Genomic DNA, 16,251 nt, shown 5'->3' on the forward strand with positions numbered 1-16,251 from the left:
ATGTCAACCTGGCCAAGTGAAGTTCTATCTACTTTCTCAACTGAGACAACAACTGAATTTTGCCATTATATCATTTCCCTTATGATAACTAAGTTTTGATATCAACTACTATTTTTTAACATGCATATATAAAGCAGACTGAACTTGTTAGTTGATACTTTTGAGTTTACTTTCACACTACAGCTTTATTAACGGTGTAAGTCTGGAAACCTCTGCTCTAGCCAAGTATGTAACCTCAAAATGACTCGTTTGATGTAATTTGTTTAAGGATTTAGCAAAAGATCTGTAGAGATAACAAGCATCAACAGGCTACACTAAATGACAAAACTGTTTTTCTGAAGACCAATTCACATGCTTAAGAGCACAAGTTTATTTAAATGGTTTGTTTCAATTTTTGAGAGGAAACCCAGGCTGCTAAGGACTGGATACTCAAGCTGATATGGACAGCTGCTGCCCCAGCTCACTGTACCCATTCCACCACCCCAGCTGTGTAGTACACCCACTGCTTCTCTGCTCCCCACTCCCTCCAAATCCAATGGAAGTTTTCAGGCTATTATGCTGTACCTGTTCCATTGCATAGGATGAACTAAATACACTACTGCTGTTGCTGGAACTGGTTGAGGAATCAGCCGAGCTCCCTGAAGGTGTCCCACTGCCTGATGTTTTCACTGTAAGGACTTGTTCATCAGAGAAGCCCAATTGGTGGAGTAATTTCTGATCTTTATTTACTGTTAGCTGCAAGAATATATTCATAATTAAGTTCTGAAAGAGAGATTCAATTTTATAAAGAATGAAAATTCTAGCTAACATACCAGGCTGTCATTGGCAAATATCTGTATGTTATCCACAGGAGAATTCAGCATCTTTGCTATCTTCCACCTGATGCTCCCTACAGTTTCATTGCTATGAGCCTGTAAAAGTAAAAGACATGGGTTTACTAAAGTGTGCTCAAGTACTAAATCCCAAGAGAAAAAGAAAAATCTCCCTTTAAAATTTTCCTGCTTCCCTGCATAGAGTGGTAAAGGTATTAAGGTACAAAAAAAGAGACTGATGATGTAGGACAGCATGAGAAATGCTCTTTCACTGACAGCAAGCAACAACTTTTCTCACGCTGCAATAGTTATCAATTCCATTTATGCTACAGACACTTCCTACAGTAACCTTCTGCACACACTCAGCATTTTCAAATAGACTTTTCAAGCTGACTTAAAAGTTCTTAAAAAACAGCTTCCTCTGTTAAGACCAGGTACCGGGAAGACTCTCAACTAGATATGTAATCCACATGTCATGACATGCAACCTGTGCACACATACCTCTATGGTGAAGGTATCTTTGGTAGATTCGTATGTAACATTAAGAGTTAAAAGATGTCCATGAAAAGAGGCACCGTGAGGTAGAATAGTTCGGGGCACAGAGTAAAGGTCCTGCCAGAGGAGAAGGACAATGGTAAATGCCACTCTTGTGAACAATACGTATTTATGATGGCATAGAGTAAAGTTACTAGAGCTACATGGGTTTAAGCTGCTTCTACTATTTTTAAGGGATTTCTTACTAGGCAAGTCTAAGAACACGTCATCTTACCTCTATTGTTATTACATAACGTTCTGCCAGTAACAGCAGTCTCTCAATTATTACAAGTTTAGTAGACCTAGGGATAAAAATCCAAAGTCAGTTGCTTGTCTCAGAGGTTAATTTTTCCAAGCCCATGTGTAGCAGTCGTGAATCAGCTGTTTTTAAATGCAGCTCCTTAAAACCAGGAGCATTTCAGTCAAAATGAACTAGGAAAACAAGTCAAGAATTTTGTATTATGCTGAACTGCAGAAGAACGCTCATGTTTCTAGAGCTCTCCACCCCCCGTTCATATGTTTAAGCTATACACATTTAAGTATGCATAAACTAAGTGGAAGGATGAAGACGCATCTCACTTCCAATTAAAAAAAAAAGCTGAAAAACAACCACCAAACAAACAAGAAATCCCACTACTCAACAAACAAGGCTAGTAAGTCAATGCTTTAGATGACTACTTTTTTTTTTTTTTTTTTTTTTTAAGACGACTGTCTTTTTATTTTTATATTTTTTAATAACTACTTTTTAAATTTCAGGTACTGCTAAAATCTTTTAAGAACTCAAATTACATTGTAACAGAATACAGAATTACCAGTAGTAAGCGAGCATGGAAGAGGTTTTTGGCTAACACAAAGTCATCTTGACCATCTCAATTACCAATTGGAATCAAGGGCAAAGTAGCTGGGAGCTAATATTTACTATCAAATTTATCATTTTGAAAACAAGCCTACCTATAAGGAGATTGAACTGATGTTGCTACTGTAGGCATAGCAGTTGCTGTAAGCATTTTTGTAGCTCTTGTAACAGCATGCGTTAACGTTGGACCACCGAGTGCTGAACTGGCTGCCTGGAATATAACAGAGAGTACTTAAGTGCTTGCTTCAGTAGACAATTAATATGACCCAGAGAGCTAAGAGCATAGGAAATACCCATGGAATATTTTTTTTTTAATTTAAAACTATAAATAAATAAATAAATAAAAATGGTCAGTTACTTTAACCCTAAGATAAAAAGCTAAAAAAGGATCTAGGTATGAGAATAATTCATATTTGCCTTTTACCTCCAATCGTGTGTAGCAATCAGCAATGAATTTCTTGTGCAGTGATACTGAATCCTGAAGATACAGGGAACAAATAAATTAGAACTTAAACCAATGCCATAGGAGTTACTGATAAACTGGCAGAACTCAATAAATTATACATTTTAATAATCAGAGTACCAAATTTCTACAAATGTCGAAGCATTCATACAAACATTATGGTTACCTTTTTCAGTCTAGGAGTGAGGTTAATATAGCTGTAATTTATTATCAGTTGAATAGCTTCATTGGCAATTTCTTCATCAGGTGACTCCATTGCAATCTTCCAAATGAAATCCATTCCTATTAATTCCAGTTTTTCTACACTCTACATAAGGAAGAAGAACAGTAAAACTTGACCCACATGAAATTGAGTTAAAACATGTGAACAAAAGTTTGCCGTCTGCTGGAAAAGTACCTTTTGTGTTAACCCCCAAAATTTTCTTTTCCAACATGCTGTTAAGTTTTTGCACCTTGGAAAGAGAAATCAATAGCTGCAAGCTTACATTTTCTTACTAGATTTTTTTTTTTCTTTTTTTAAAGGTGAATAAACAAGTTCCAAAGAACACTATCAATCAAGTCTACCGAAAAATTAAAGACTTCAAAAGCACTGAGAAATGTAATCAGGAATGGAATTTATTTCACAAAGGTCAACATGGTAACTAACCACATAATAAAACATCACTAAGCCTACTATGGTATTAAGGAAAAAAAAGCCAAAACAACCCGCATTATCTCTCTTTGATAAAGATCTAGAATGCCTACAGAAAACTACTGAAATGAACATATCATTGAATATAGCCATTAATTCGACATAAAAAAAAGTCAAGGATGGCAAAGTTAAGAAGAACAGTTGAAAAGAAAAAATAAGAACTTGAATATGATATGGCTAAACCCTCCAGTAAAGAAGAAAAATTAAGAAAGGGAATATCTCCCTTCAAGGAGAAGCAAAAAATCAGTACTAGAATTTAGGATTATTAGTAGATGAGTAGCCCACTCATTTATTCTGAAAAGTTTTAGAAGCTGCATATTAGCTGTCAGCAACCAATGACTGAATTCCTCCTATACTAACTCTTATGTTTTAGCTTCAGAATTTAACAGTAACATTAGAAGGACTATCTCCATACTAATACAAACATGATCATATCAAACAGCTGCTAAAGATTCTCTCTCACTTCCTCCCATCCTCAAGATACCACAAATGGTACACAAGAATGAACTTGCCAGAACACTCACCAGCTGAGTTCCTTGCCTCTTCAGTCGATGGTCACACAGGTTCACATTTTCAAAGAAAGTCTTAAATAAACTAAAACCTGAAAGTGTAAAGCAGTGCAAGCTTTTTATTCAGGTCAGGCCAAGTTTCTAGGCTTTTTACTTTATTTAAATAAAGATATCAAATGCACGCGATTATCCTTTTCTTCTACAATTATTAAAACTAAGAATGGTAGAAAAAGACCCTTTTATTTTATTGATTTACAGAGCTGCCTGTTCAATTTGAAGGCTTAGAAAGCAAACTGCTGGTACACATTTCAAAACCAAACATGTCCAACAAATTTCATACCATTCATAGTAATTTCATAGGATTCCAGTTTAAGAATTTTCTCTTTGAAGAGCTGTTGCTGTACATCACTCTCTAGATCATGCTGTCCTTTGGTAAACCACTCAAAGCACATCTGTGAACAGAAGACATTTTTTCTCTATTGTCTCTGCAAGAATCTTACTTTGCTGTACAAGATAACATCAGATATTACAGTAACACATCACACAGAAGTTTGATCTGCAGCAAGAGCTAAGGTTACCATGAGATTCTGAACATAATATACAAGCTGTACTGGAGCACTGGAGTACTTAAGCTTGAAAGTCATCTTGAACCCAAATATCAATGAATGTCTCCTACTACATACAAACTTTTCAGGCAACATTTTTCAAGCCAGCATCCATAAACCTCCAACTAATCTTCTCACCAACATTTATCTTCTAGTTAAGTTTAAAGCTAAGAGAGCATTCTACTTGTAAGTGAACACCCAACAGTGGTTACATTAGCTTATGCAAATTGTATAATGCACTTCTATTTAAGTTTCACACGTTTCAACAAATGAATGTGCTGTTCATAACCCTTTAAGATTCACTCTACAACTACAGGCAATAACTTTGACTATTTCTTACCTCTCGATCTAACTCACAAACGTCCTGGCCAGTTACGAGGCACTCCCAGATCTCTTTGGCACGATTCCAGCCCAAATAAAGGGTGGCTTCTTGCAGAAAAAATGCCAAAAATTTTAGATGCGCTTCCAAATACTGAGAAAGAGGAAACAAAAACTCCAGTTTCATTTTTTTCTTTCCAAAATAAGAACTGTAAGAATTCTTTTTATTTATTTATTTATTTTACAAACTTAATTGTCAAATAGCATCACAATTCATGAAGCCTGGGAAAGTAGGAAGTTTTTTGCAATGACCATTGCTTTATTTCACACACATTTTAACATTATTTAGTTTTGATTATCACTCTAAAAAGGCCTCAAACTGAAGCAGAGAATCTGAAAGCTGCACAGGCTTGGAGACGTGAGCTCCTGAGATGGAGATCTCATTCCCAATCAACTAAAGAATTTGCAAGGATAACTGTATAGTATCTACAAGTTTTCCAGCCATGCAATGTAATGTAACAACAAGGCTATAGTAATTCCTAACCGATAAGTATCAGAATTACAAACAAAAAAACAGTGCAACTGTTCTCCAAACAGACCACCAGTAAATTAAAAAAAAAAAAATGAAGCATCACCTCATCTTATATGACACTACACCGTGTTTTCAAACACATAAGGTAGCATGAAAAGAGAGCTCAGTACCTCCCGGTAAGTGTATCGGCCATCCACCAACGTTGCTCCAACAAGTCCTCCAGGACCTGCCACAGATGCAGCCAAACGGTGGCACGATATTAAGCTTCCTGTCACCAACTTCACTATTTCAAAGTTTTTCTTTAGGTCTTGAATAATGCTCTTGGCAGAAAACAAACAGAGAGAATGGTTTTCAAGAAAATACATAAACAGACACACACTCAGCAGTCTGGTCTTCTACAGCGATGTACCTTTTATAGGAAGAAGTCAGCTGTACTCCTTCCAAGTATCCAAAGCCTAACCATTTTCAGCACATGCTGAAATAGGCACGCTACAGATCGCACACAAAAGTCCTACACCTCTACTTAGCCACAGAATAGCACGCATGACTTGCTGGTATTTCAATCTGTCTTCTAAGAGTCTCCGTCAGTACAAGTACAAACTAGCTGGCAGTTTCTTAACAGAGCTTGTTAACTATTTTACATAAAGCTGCAAATAAACTAGACTTGACATAGCAAACAGACTTTATTTATACACAGATGCACACAGGCACACAAATGGATAGCACACAATGCTGTATCTCTACTTGTATCAAACTGCCATTATCAGCAACCTTTCTTTCCTTTTTCTAATGTCAAATTTCCACATTCTAGAGAAGTAGAGCCATACAAACATAACAAAGGCTTCAAAATCATCTCAGCATACATTCTTACCTTGTCTTGCTTTTGGTAAGTTTGTTTTATAAAAGAACGTGTGATTTCATGGAGTTGACGCAATGCTGGTACCACCCAAACAAACTGAGGATTATTGTGCTGGGATGACTAGTGATAAGAAAGGAAGAAAGAATTACACATGTGTACGTGCTCAACATTGGATTAACTTTCCTCTTAGACTCCTAAAGCATAATGATTTCCATTAATGCCCCTGTTTCAAAACAGCAACTACTATCTCGGAAAGCTTCAGTACTTCTTGCCAGTCCCTTTCCAAATACATAGAAGGTACCCTTCTTCACTTCCTCCAAGGAGTCCTTTTATGCACCTGTATGCCATTTTGCTATCACTATTAAGCCCAAAGTACCCCCCCAGCTAGAGAACATGCAAATTAAATTGCACCAGAGAGATAATGGCAACCACCACCTTCTTCAATTAAGGGAGACAAAGCAGGCCTGTCAGGGCTTAAAAGGCCAATACAATAAAATGAGATTACATATTGTTAAGGCAAGAATAACAGAAGAAAAAAAGAATCTTAAGTACTACCAAGGGTTGGGTTAAAAGATAAGAAGTGTCTGATTGGTGCTGCAAGGAGCCCTCTGATAGGAAGCAAAGGCTATTTAGGCTGCATTTTGAAAGAGATCCTACAAAGGATCCTACCTCATTGTTAGAACTGCTCATCGCTTTTCTGGGAGGCTTCATTTTCTGTAAAGTTTGACCACACAAACCAGTACTGAGGGTTTTCATTCAGAGATGAGATATCTGGTTTAAATATTGACAATGTACCACTTGCTCACTAAGAAAGACTAAACTAACCTGGCAATAACAGTGCGCTACCAAAGGCTTCCTCAAGTATTTGAGAATGCTGCCTTGATGTTACATTCCCTCCCAGTTTATGTTTTCATTTCCTCTAATGTAGGGAAATAAGCAAATGATGTACTTTTAAAGATGTGCTGTATGTTTGCCCCAATCACTTCCAGCCTATAATTACAGCTTTCCGTTAGTGCTCCCCAGCAGCACCTCTGTTAAGGCCCTTGCCAGAACATTAAAAAGAATGCAAGAGTTGGAAAGCATTAGATTAGAAAAAGCTGCAAATTTTACAGACCTAAAGAACCCAAACTTTGGTATCTATATTCTTAAACACACATGAAAGGAGGAAAAAGAAAAAAAAGATTGATCGATATCAAGAAGCAACATGCTATGTTTCCTAAACAACTAAAATCCTCTACCAATACTGAGGACAGACAAAGCCTAATTTCCCATGAAATGAATAGATGAAAAAGAGTACAAGCCCTTTTATTTGAATGTATTTCTGACTAAAGAAATACATTTACAGGAATTCTCCTATCCTCTAAGAAAACTGCTTACTATGTGAACAGTGCAAGATAGAGTACATAGTCTATTAAGCCATGCACACGTCTGCTGCTGCCAGGAAATATCTTAGCACAGACAGGTCTGAGAATGGCTTCTTCCATATTAGGTGAAAAGGGTTTATTTTATTATTATTAAAATACAAAATTACTATGATTTAAATATTGATTTGTATTTTGAGACTTAATGGCTATGCTAGAGCAGATGCTTAACTTTAAGAAAACTAATCTAGCCTGTCACATGATAAAGACAATTAAAATACTGAGATACATTTATAGCAGTTCCATTTGCAAATTCTAACCTCGGGCCCATCCTGGTAGATTCCTATAAGCTGATCACTCCTTGTGCTGAAAATTTATTTAAAACAAAGGCAAGAGACTTAGTACAAGTCTCATGGTCGACAAAGTGGCTCACACAAAGCCTGAACCTTTTATGGACTCCTCAAGGTAAGAACTTACAGATGGGACATAGTCTGTGTATCTTGAAAGAAAGCTAAATAATGTCAACATCAAGCCTAGATAATGCTTCATTTTGCAAAAGATAAAACAATAAACCAACCCTCTTAATATCCTCAATGCATTTGATGATGTAGCTTCTTTTGATTGCCTCTTTCACTGCATAGGCATCACTGAGGATTGTCAGGTGTTCCTCCAATGCCTGCTGAATAAGACTGCATGGTAATGTTGGAAGATGAGCCAGCTCCCAAAGCACCTCCAGAACCTAGAGGAGGAAATCAAAAGTTAATCAATACCTAGGAAGTGCAAAGACAAGAAACCCTACTTCTAATAAAGAAAAACAACTGCATTCACATGCCTTTCCAGTGGTTGTCTCCACCCGTGCTTCTCGACCAATGCGCCCTATCAGGCTCAACAGCTTCTGCCGCACTCTATCACTCTCTGTTTCCCAGCTCTGTATAGCAAAGAAATAATGTTCACTATTATAGCAGCAAGCACTCTGTCTGTTAAGTCTTGGAATATACAATATACACAAGAATATAATTTACAATTGTTTTACTGCAAGACAACTGAAACACAAATCAAGTCTGTTCACTCATGCCTATTTCCTCATTTTTGTTACTGACACTTATAGCACTGGTTTGCCCAACCCCTTCTTCAAATATGATAATAAAATCTCACGTTTTATTTTAATGTCTGATCTCTTATAAGTACCTTATCACTGCATATATAGTGGACTTACAATCAACTTATAGTCAACTAGCAGTATGGTAGCAATCATGCTTCTGGGTTAATGAAAAATTTATATTGCAAGTGTTCTATGGCCACCTTTTTTTCTAAATAACATACAAATGCATTTTATTTTACATTTATATAGAAAACATAAGCACATGTAAGGCACTTGCCTTTTGATAGGCTGGATGCACAAGTATTTTTTAACCAATTCTCCTCCTTAAGAATACAAATCCAAGTTAAAACCTACCTTTTGAATTAGAACAAATAAATGATTGAGCTGATCAGAGCTAAACTTCACAGCGGCTGCAGCAATAATGGTATGTATGTTTTCAATCACAGTGGAAGATTGTCCTGACTGGAAAGAAGAAGGAAAACACAAAGAGGTAGGTCTTAATCTCAAATGAGGTAGCAAAAAATCTTTAATGTAAGCATTATTCTACTATTCCTATTAAGGAGAAAAGATAACTGCTTTGGACACATTGGAACCACAAGTTAGGAATAACTGACTCTGCTCCTTGCTCCACTTGTTTGGAAGTCTTCAGAAACAACTCTAAAGCAGGAAAGGACACGTTAGTCTGCCACGGTTCAGCCATAGGAGCAAAAAAAAGCTTCCTCACCAAAGGAGAGAAAGGTCCGTCTGAGGAAGTGCTGAGTCTGTGCCTTTAAACAGATGAAAACAAGCTTAAGAGAATACAGTGCAAAATATTTATGATATTTCTGAGTAAATTATTGTGGTAGAAGACTCAGAGGTAGAAGGAGGAATACACAGCACTCAGTCAGATGTACACTTTGTCTTTTATCAGCTGATGAACCTAAAACACGCATGCAAGGACTAAGATTTCAACAGGAAGTTAATGATACTATCCGCAATCACCAACCTTGCCTTGCTGATTGCAATAGCTCCCTCTACACCACACATTTACTTCATTATTTAAAGACACTCATGAAATGCAGACAACTCTGAAACATTTATTTCTATTTACAAACATTAATGTCATGATTTCGTCACTTCCAGAATTTTCCCAAGGTTTTTGAGGTATGCATAAAGTTAGCAAAGGTGAGAATGAAATTTAATAGAGTTTATACCGATATAAAAGTATATGACAAATTCTCTGACAGACATAGGATAAATTCAAGCCAATATGACAAAGCAGATCATGAATAGCTAACACTCCACCAGCTAATGAACTTGGTAATAAGAGGTACTCATTTTCACAACGCAGTCTAAAAGCAGCCACCTTGTCTTGATTTCTTACCTGAATTCTCCAAATTTTAGTGAGTTCATCTAAAGACAGTTTACTGCCCAGCAGTTCAATAATTCCCTTTATACGATCACAGTACTGTGCTTGGTCTATATTACCTATGAAATAAAAAGTAGCAACTGAATTAATTTATTTCAATCATTATATACAAACCATCTTAGAAGGGTCAAGAACAAAGTTGTTTTAATCTTAAAATTCTGTATCTACTGCTATGGAAAAATCCATCAATTTCCCTCATTTCTACAGGCTTAAAAATATACATAATTAAGCTGAGAGTAAAAGCTTCAGGTACAGCAAAGGATGTTTGCACAATTGTCAGAGGACCAGGTGACAGCAGGCAAATCTGCACAGTTTTCCTAACTCTTTTGATGACAACAAAATCCTTTAACTCCTTTGCTAGTAGTGTCCAATTAAAATGTATTGAAAAGAACAGACCACATTCTACATTCAAGACATTCAAAGCACACGTCAATAGTCTTTGTGAAAGCACTTACCTTCTAGAGCAATTGACAGGACAGAATTTTCTACCAGCCAGTTTAGTAATCGGTCTGTATCTATTGCATTCTTCACTGACTTGGACACAGTACTGTCTTCTATTAATTTGGTTACCTAGAAATTGCAAAACATTGACATTTTAATGGTGTTTTCCACATGCAGTATACGTGCACATAATGTAATCTATTCAAAATGCTTAGTATGGAGCTTGGAAGCATCAATCCTGAAATATTTTAAGCACAGGAGGATTTCTTTTTAGTAATTAGTATTTTGTTTATTTTAAAAATAATCTGCCTAAAGGCAAAATTCCTAACCCACCTCCTAGGCACTGGTCTGATGCAGCAGATTCTCATACCCAGTCTGACACAGAAAAGCTTGCCTGTGCTGTGTATTTCTAGACATACAGCAGAAGTGGGTTATCTCAGGCTTCTGCCTGTGATGCTCAAATAGTGTCCTATTTTTATCCAACACAGAACTGATACAGACTTCTCTCTCTAGGGAAAAGTTGTAGAAAGCGTACATTTCTGCTAGAGCCTTCAAAAGCTGTACTTATATAACTTCACCAAAGAAACACATTTATAATTAAGAACTATGGAGCAATGAGGTTTAGCACCTCAATCTTCCCTTAAGCAGAAAAGCAAAAAGCCCAGAAGAGGGACTCCAGAACACAGTGTCTGCAGAACAAAAAAAGCCTTTTCTGGAGACATTTAATTAACATAAGTTCTGGAAAGAAGAGAGGAATGAAAAACTCTATACTTAAATCACAAGTCCCAGGAAAAAGAAAATCTTCTCCTATTTACATCTAAGAGTTTAGCCCTGGTCCATAAACAGCTCCTATACACCAGTACAATGTCCATGAATAACCAGTAAAAAATAAAAATACTTAGTATAATTATCTGATATAGCTGGAATAAGAACAATCTAGGATTAAGTCTCCCCCCTTTCATTTTTTTTCTCCTTACAATGGGAAAGAAAGAGAAAAGCAGCATCCCACAGAATGCTCTGAATTATCAGAGTGATCTCTGAGAGAACAATGAAGGAATAGCATACACGGTAGCTTATAAACGAATCTGGAATTGTGGTTTTGGAATTGAATTGTGGAATTGTAGTTTTCTAACTGGGAGACCACAGTCTTGGCAGTGACTACTAATATTACAAATATCTCCTGTCTTTTTTTTTGCATTTATTATGAGCTTTTGCTATGGCAACAGAATTTGTTAGGAAGCATTTAAAGGCTGTGGTTTCAGTAGCTTACAAACAGTCCATCCCACCTACACACACACACGTGTGCACCCACAAACACACCCACACGATGCAAACCTACTTCTTTGAGGGAATTCATTTTTGCACTGAAGTGAGGCGATTTTAACATGCGCAGCAGAATGTCCAGCCGTAAATCATCTACTGCAGTTACTAAATCAGGTTGAAAGCGCATACACAGCAGTTTAATACCAGACAGGAGCTCAGGGATACTGACTAGTCTCTGTTGAAAACAAAACAAGCAAAAAAAAGGACAAATAAAGGCACTGCTGGTTCTGGTGTTCTGTTTCAGACTTCAGTGGTGCACAAAGAGTAGGTTTAGTAACCACTACAGACCATTTAATCAATGGATATCTGAAAGCATTACTTGTACACTAGAAATTGAGACAACAAAACCTATAGTTTAAACAGTGAACTCTCCTATGACAAATATGGTACATTAAAATCCTTCTCTGTTGATACGTACCCTATCTGTACTTTCCAGCATATAATTTACAAAGGTATGTCTAAGTAAAAAGTCAACACTCAAATTTATTGGAGCTGAATGCCAAATTCAGTGCAGTGTAAGAGGCAGTCACAAGTTACATGGAAATTTTCACAGAAAATGGGAAAATATTTTTGAAAGGGCCATAACACCAGAAATCTACTGAAAAGAGTTTCACATAGAACTGGGTAAATGCAGGGTAGCCACTTTTCAGTATTATTTTGCTAAGAATTTCAGACAGAATTCAGAACAGGCTGTATCTGTTGTCAGTGAAAGCAAGATTTTGTCCTAGTCCATATTGCCAGCATTTCCAAGACACACAGTAAATTCTCCTTAGATACTTATGAAACATTACCTTGTCTTTCAAGTCCTTCTCTTCTACATTCTGCACATATTTAATCATTTTATGTATGACTGGATCCAGCATGGGCTAAAGAATATGAGAAAAAAGCATGCCAATCATTTTATGCTTCCTGAAATCAATTACATTACTCAGAAGATTTGGCTGCAGCAAAATGAAATACTTAGCTGAAAGCTCACGATTATCTTAGCTATAAAGCAACATCTGTAACACACATAAAACTATCCTGCTAGATAAGTCCAGAAATAGAAGCAGTCAGACACAGAAGCCACTTCAGACCACCACAACACAGGCTCACAACAGGCTACCCCCAAACCTGTTTCAAAATACACTGGTTATTAGATGCATATACCTCTCTGACCCCCTTAACTACCTCCTCTTCAAATAAAGACTTTTAGTCACCTATTAAGCTGGTACTTTTTGTTAGCGAATGTAGGTGTGAACCCTGCAGCACATTTACAAATTCACAGATCATGTTGTGTTCTTCCCACCCCCCCCATCACCTCGTACCACATTTTTTTCCGGTCTAAACTCTCATTACCATGAACTCCTCTGCCACAAACAGAAATTAAAAACAAAAATTCATATATCGAGTGAAATTACTTCTCCTCTACATGCTTTACAGCGCGGAAGCTTACTAACAGCACTTCCAGTGCTTCACACCACTGCAGACATAGATTAGCAGCTAAGGATGGAAAAAGAGCCTGATCATTATCTGAACGCACTATTCATCACCTCCAGGATACTCAGAATGGTTCTTGTACTTTACGCAGTGTGGCTTTTGAAGGCTTGTAGAATTAGTCACCAGTTTCACACCAACACAGCCATAAACCAGCTTTCATTCCTCTTATTTTTCAAATTGCTATGATGAAAAAAAGCAGGTTCTCATGTACATATTTTCCTGACACTGTATTGCTTAACATCTATTGTAACATGGAGAGATCCATTTATATTTGAACAAATGACTACAGTCACATTTTATAAGGCTTTACTTACTGCTGAAAAGAAATCATAACAAAGATGTCTTACCTGTACTACAGAAGAGTTAAGATACTCGGCACAAACTCCAAATGGTTGAACTAATGCAGAGATTGCCTAAAAAAACCAACAACAAAAAACAGCACATATTTGGGTGCACGCTTACGTGGTCTTTTCAGAGTTAGCAATCTATACCTTAAGAGGCAGACAAAGGAGAATAAATATTATCCTGTGGGGAGGAGATCCTTCCTGATCTGAAACAGGAGGGTTTTGTTACGTCTGTACTCTGCAAACAGGTCCAGGATTAAGAGAGAACACAGAGAGTGTTCAAATAACTCTATTCTCCTCAGCCCCACTGACAATTGAGAAGGAAAATGCATTCCAGTTGTCAGAAAGGCTGTGTGATTTGATGATCATCCATCCTGACACATTGAAGAGCACTTGAAATGTGCTTTCTTGAGAAGTTATCTGCTCCCCTGGATTTACGTTTGGATTTTAAGTACACCATATAGTAACTCCTTGGCAGTTCAGATTAGCTGCATGTTTCAGAAAGAATGCAGACTTGAGACATTTTCTACCAAAGCGTTAGTCTGTATAGTCATATTCTCTTTAGTTGTCAAAACCCCAAATCATTCCCTTGCATTTGTGAAGAATCTGGCCTTGACTTTGGTACTTGTCATATAAACACAGAGTTTCTGCTTTGATATGTTTTAATGTTTAGGCAGTCTTGTATGAAGCCAGAAGTTGGACCCGATGATCCTTGTGGGTCCCTTCCAACTCAGATATTCTATGATTTTCAAGCAATATCTATCATCAGGAAATTAAGTGTAAAGACAATTATTTGCCAACGAAGAATACCAAAAGTAGTTTCTTCCAAGAGTGGATCAAAAAATTACTAAATTAAGTGTGTCCAGCAGCAATCAAAGGCCTAAATTTAGTGATGTGGAACCAGACTTCCTTCGTAAGTAAGCAGTTAGTAGTTATTAAACAATTTTTCATTCAAAGTTTCTCTTGCAGTATAGGATTGAAATTGAGTTTCGGTGAGTTACTCCTCTACCATGCTCATTGGTAGGTTTATCTTTTCATAAAGCAGCAAGTATCAATACTCTAAGAAACGATGAATTCTCTCCAAATGACAGTTTATTGAAACCAGGCTAATTTTATACTTGGGGACAAAATCCTAAACAACATAGTTCTTCCTTGATCTCAGCTTGAAAGAAGATATAAAGTCTTCTGAATATAGATTAGGAAACTAAAATCAAAAAAAGTTAGGCTTCACCACCAAAAGTTAGTTTAGAACTGCTAAACCAGTCAGTTTTTGAACACAGCTATTGAAGGGCTGCTTAGGATTAAACAGTATCTGTCTTCCTAGGTACTTCTTTCTTAAATAACTTCTACAGTGAATGACAGGAGTTAATTCACTTCCTGCAAAATGCAGCTAGAGTTGAAGGAAACAGAAAATCAGGGATCTACTGGTGAATATACAGTGAAACTAGACTGACTGATGTCTGTGAGGCTGAAAGTCGGACAGAAAGGTACACTAACCATTCCCTTTTTTCTCTGAAGACTCAAAAGGTCTCTTTAGTCAGGACTCTTACATACAATCTCATGTGATCTCCAGTCTGACAGCATTTCTCCAGGGCTCTCACTATTGCTCCAGTACCAAAGCAAAGGCAAGAACACTGCCAAAAGCAACGTTACTGGCTCTATAAGAGTTGAGTAATGGAAAGAGAGAAGTCTGCTGACAGATAATGAACTTACCCCAAGCTCAATATCTTCTGAATTGAGTTTGGACTGAATTGCTGAAAATCCACCCAACTCTGCAAACTGAAATAAAATAATCAGTATTATGACAGTGAACTACAGTATTTTATCTTCCAAGTATGCTATTATAGAAAATACCCCATTGAGAGTACCTGGGATAACAATTATCCCTCACTATGCAACATCACACACCAACATAAGCGTTATGTTTTCATGAGAATTCAGGGATGCAGTGGGGAATGCAATGCAATTATGTGTGGTACCAGCTTAAACATCAAGCTAGAAACTGTCTCAGGTAAAAAAAAAAAATTGACATAGGGAAGAAAGCTAGACCACATAAAGAAACAGCTAACACATCTGACTAGGAAACATCACTGAATTCTAAGCTGAGTTCTGTCATTTCTTCCAGTGACAATTATCATGCCATGATAAAGGTGCTCAAGGGAGAAGGCAGCAACTCAGCAAGATGTGTTTAGCAAGGCCCTTTTCCTAGATTCAGGCAGGATTAAAATCCTAAACTATTTTTTGTCATTATACACCTCTGAGGAAAAAAGGGAAAAAACAAGCAGAGGAGGAGAGGAGGAAATTATTATCTCTGACAAGCAACAAATTCAAGTGACAAGTAACAATTCTGCTTGGCTTGCATTTACCTACCCTGTTTACCAGATCCACCAGCCACCCATGAGGTTCCTTGAACGATCAAAATATTAACAAATTAGCAAATGCAACATCAATGCCAAATGTTCTTCTTCTAGAACACATTTGGATAGATAAATTCAGCCAATAAACCCAGACCTTAAATGCATGCACTGTTATTTCACAGAAAACAGAAATGTGTTTATAACAGCTCCTTTGCTAAGTGTGCAGTTGGAGCTCTGGGAGGTTCTCATTTGCATCA

The 16,251-nt window shown here is 37.0% G+C and overlaps 1 protein-coding gene across 5 annotated transcripts in view; it reads right to left on the reverse strand.

Moving 5' to 3' along the window:
- Positions 1 to 16,251, reverse strand: part of USP24 (ubiquitin specific peptidase 24) — a 60,104-nt gene that overhangs the window by 28,273 nt on the left and 15,580 nt on the right. For 3 of the 5 annotated variants that reach the window (XM_040705427.2, XM_015291187.4, XM_046944681.1), the window contains exons 6-28: positions 16,008 to 16,043; positions 15,351 to 15,416; positions 13,641 to 13,706; positions 12,606 to 12,680; positions 11,831 to 11,989; positions 10,506 to 10,620; positions 10,006 to 10,109; positions 8,997 to 9,104; positions 8,373 to 8,468; positions 8,118 to 8,279; positions 6,849 to 6,893; positions 6,192 to 6,299; positions 5,491 to 5,640; positions 4,811 to 4,942; positions 4,206 to 4,317; positions 3,881 to 3,957; positions 2,832 to 2,972; positions 2,627 to 2,680; positions 2,298 to 2,413; positions 1,582 to 1,648; positions 1,314 to 1,424; positions 813 to 911; positions 565 to 735 (exon numbers count right to left, since the gene is read on the reverse strand). In XM_040705427.2, the coding sequence (XP_040561361.1) occupies positions 565 to 735; positions 813 to 911; positions 1,314 to 1,424; positions 1,582 to 1,648; positions 2,298 to 2,413; positions 2,627 to 2,680; positions 2,832 to 2,972; positions 3,881 to 3,957; positions 4,206 to 4,317; positions 4,811 to 4,942; positions 5,491 to 5,640; positions 6,192 to 6,299; positions 6,849 to 6,893; positions 8,118 to 8,279; positions 8,373 to 8,468; positions 8,997 to 9,104; positions 10,006 to 10,109; positions 10,506 to 10,620; positions 11,831 to 11,989; positions 12,606 to 12,680; positions 13,641 to 13,706; positions 15,351 to 15,416; positions 16,008 to 16,043 (2,370 nt within the window). The remainder of the gene's footprint in view (positions 1 to 564; positions 736 to 812; positions 912 to 1,313; positions 1,425 to 1,581; positions 1,649 to 2,297; positions 2,414 to 2,626; positions 2,681 to 2,831; positions 2,973 to 3,880; positions 3,958 to 4,205; positions 4,318 to 4,810; positions 4,943 to 5,490; positions 5,641 to 6,191; positions 6,300 to 6,848; positions 6,894 to 8,117; positions 8,280 to 8,372; positions 8,469 to 8,996; positions 9,105 to 10,005; positions 10,110 to 10,505; positions 10,621 to 11,830; positions 11,990 to 12,605; positions 12,681 to 13,640; positions 13,707 to 15,350; positions 15,417 to 16,007; positions 16,044 to 16,251) is intronic. The other 2 variants (XM_040705428.2, XM_015291188.4) reach the window with 2 other exon arrangements.

Source organism: Gallus gallus, chromosome 8, assembly GCF_016699485.2.
Source record: "Gallus gallus isolate bGalGal1 chromosome 8, bGalGal1.mat.broiler.GRCg7b, whole genome shotgun sequence".
NCBI lineage: Eukaryota > Metazoa > Chordata > Aves > Galliformes > Phasianidae > Gallus > Gallus gallus.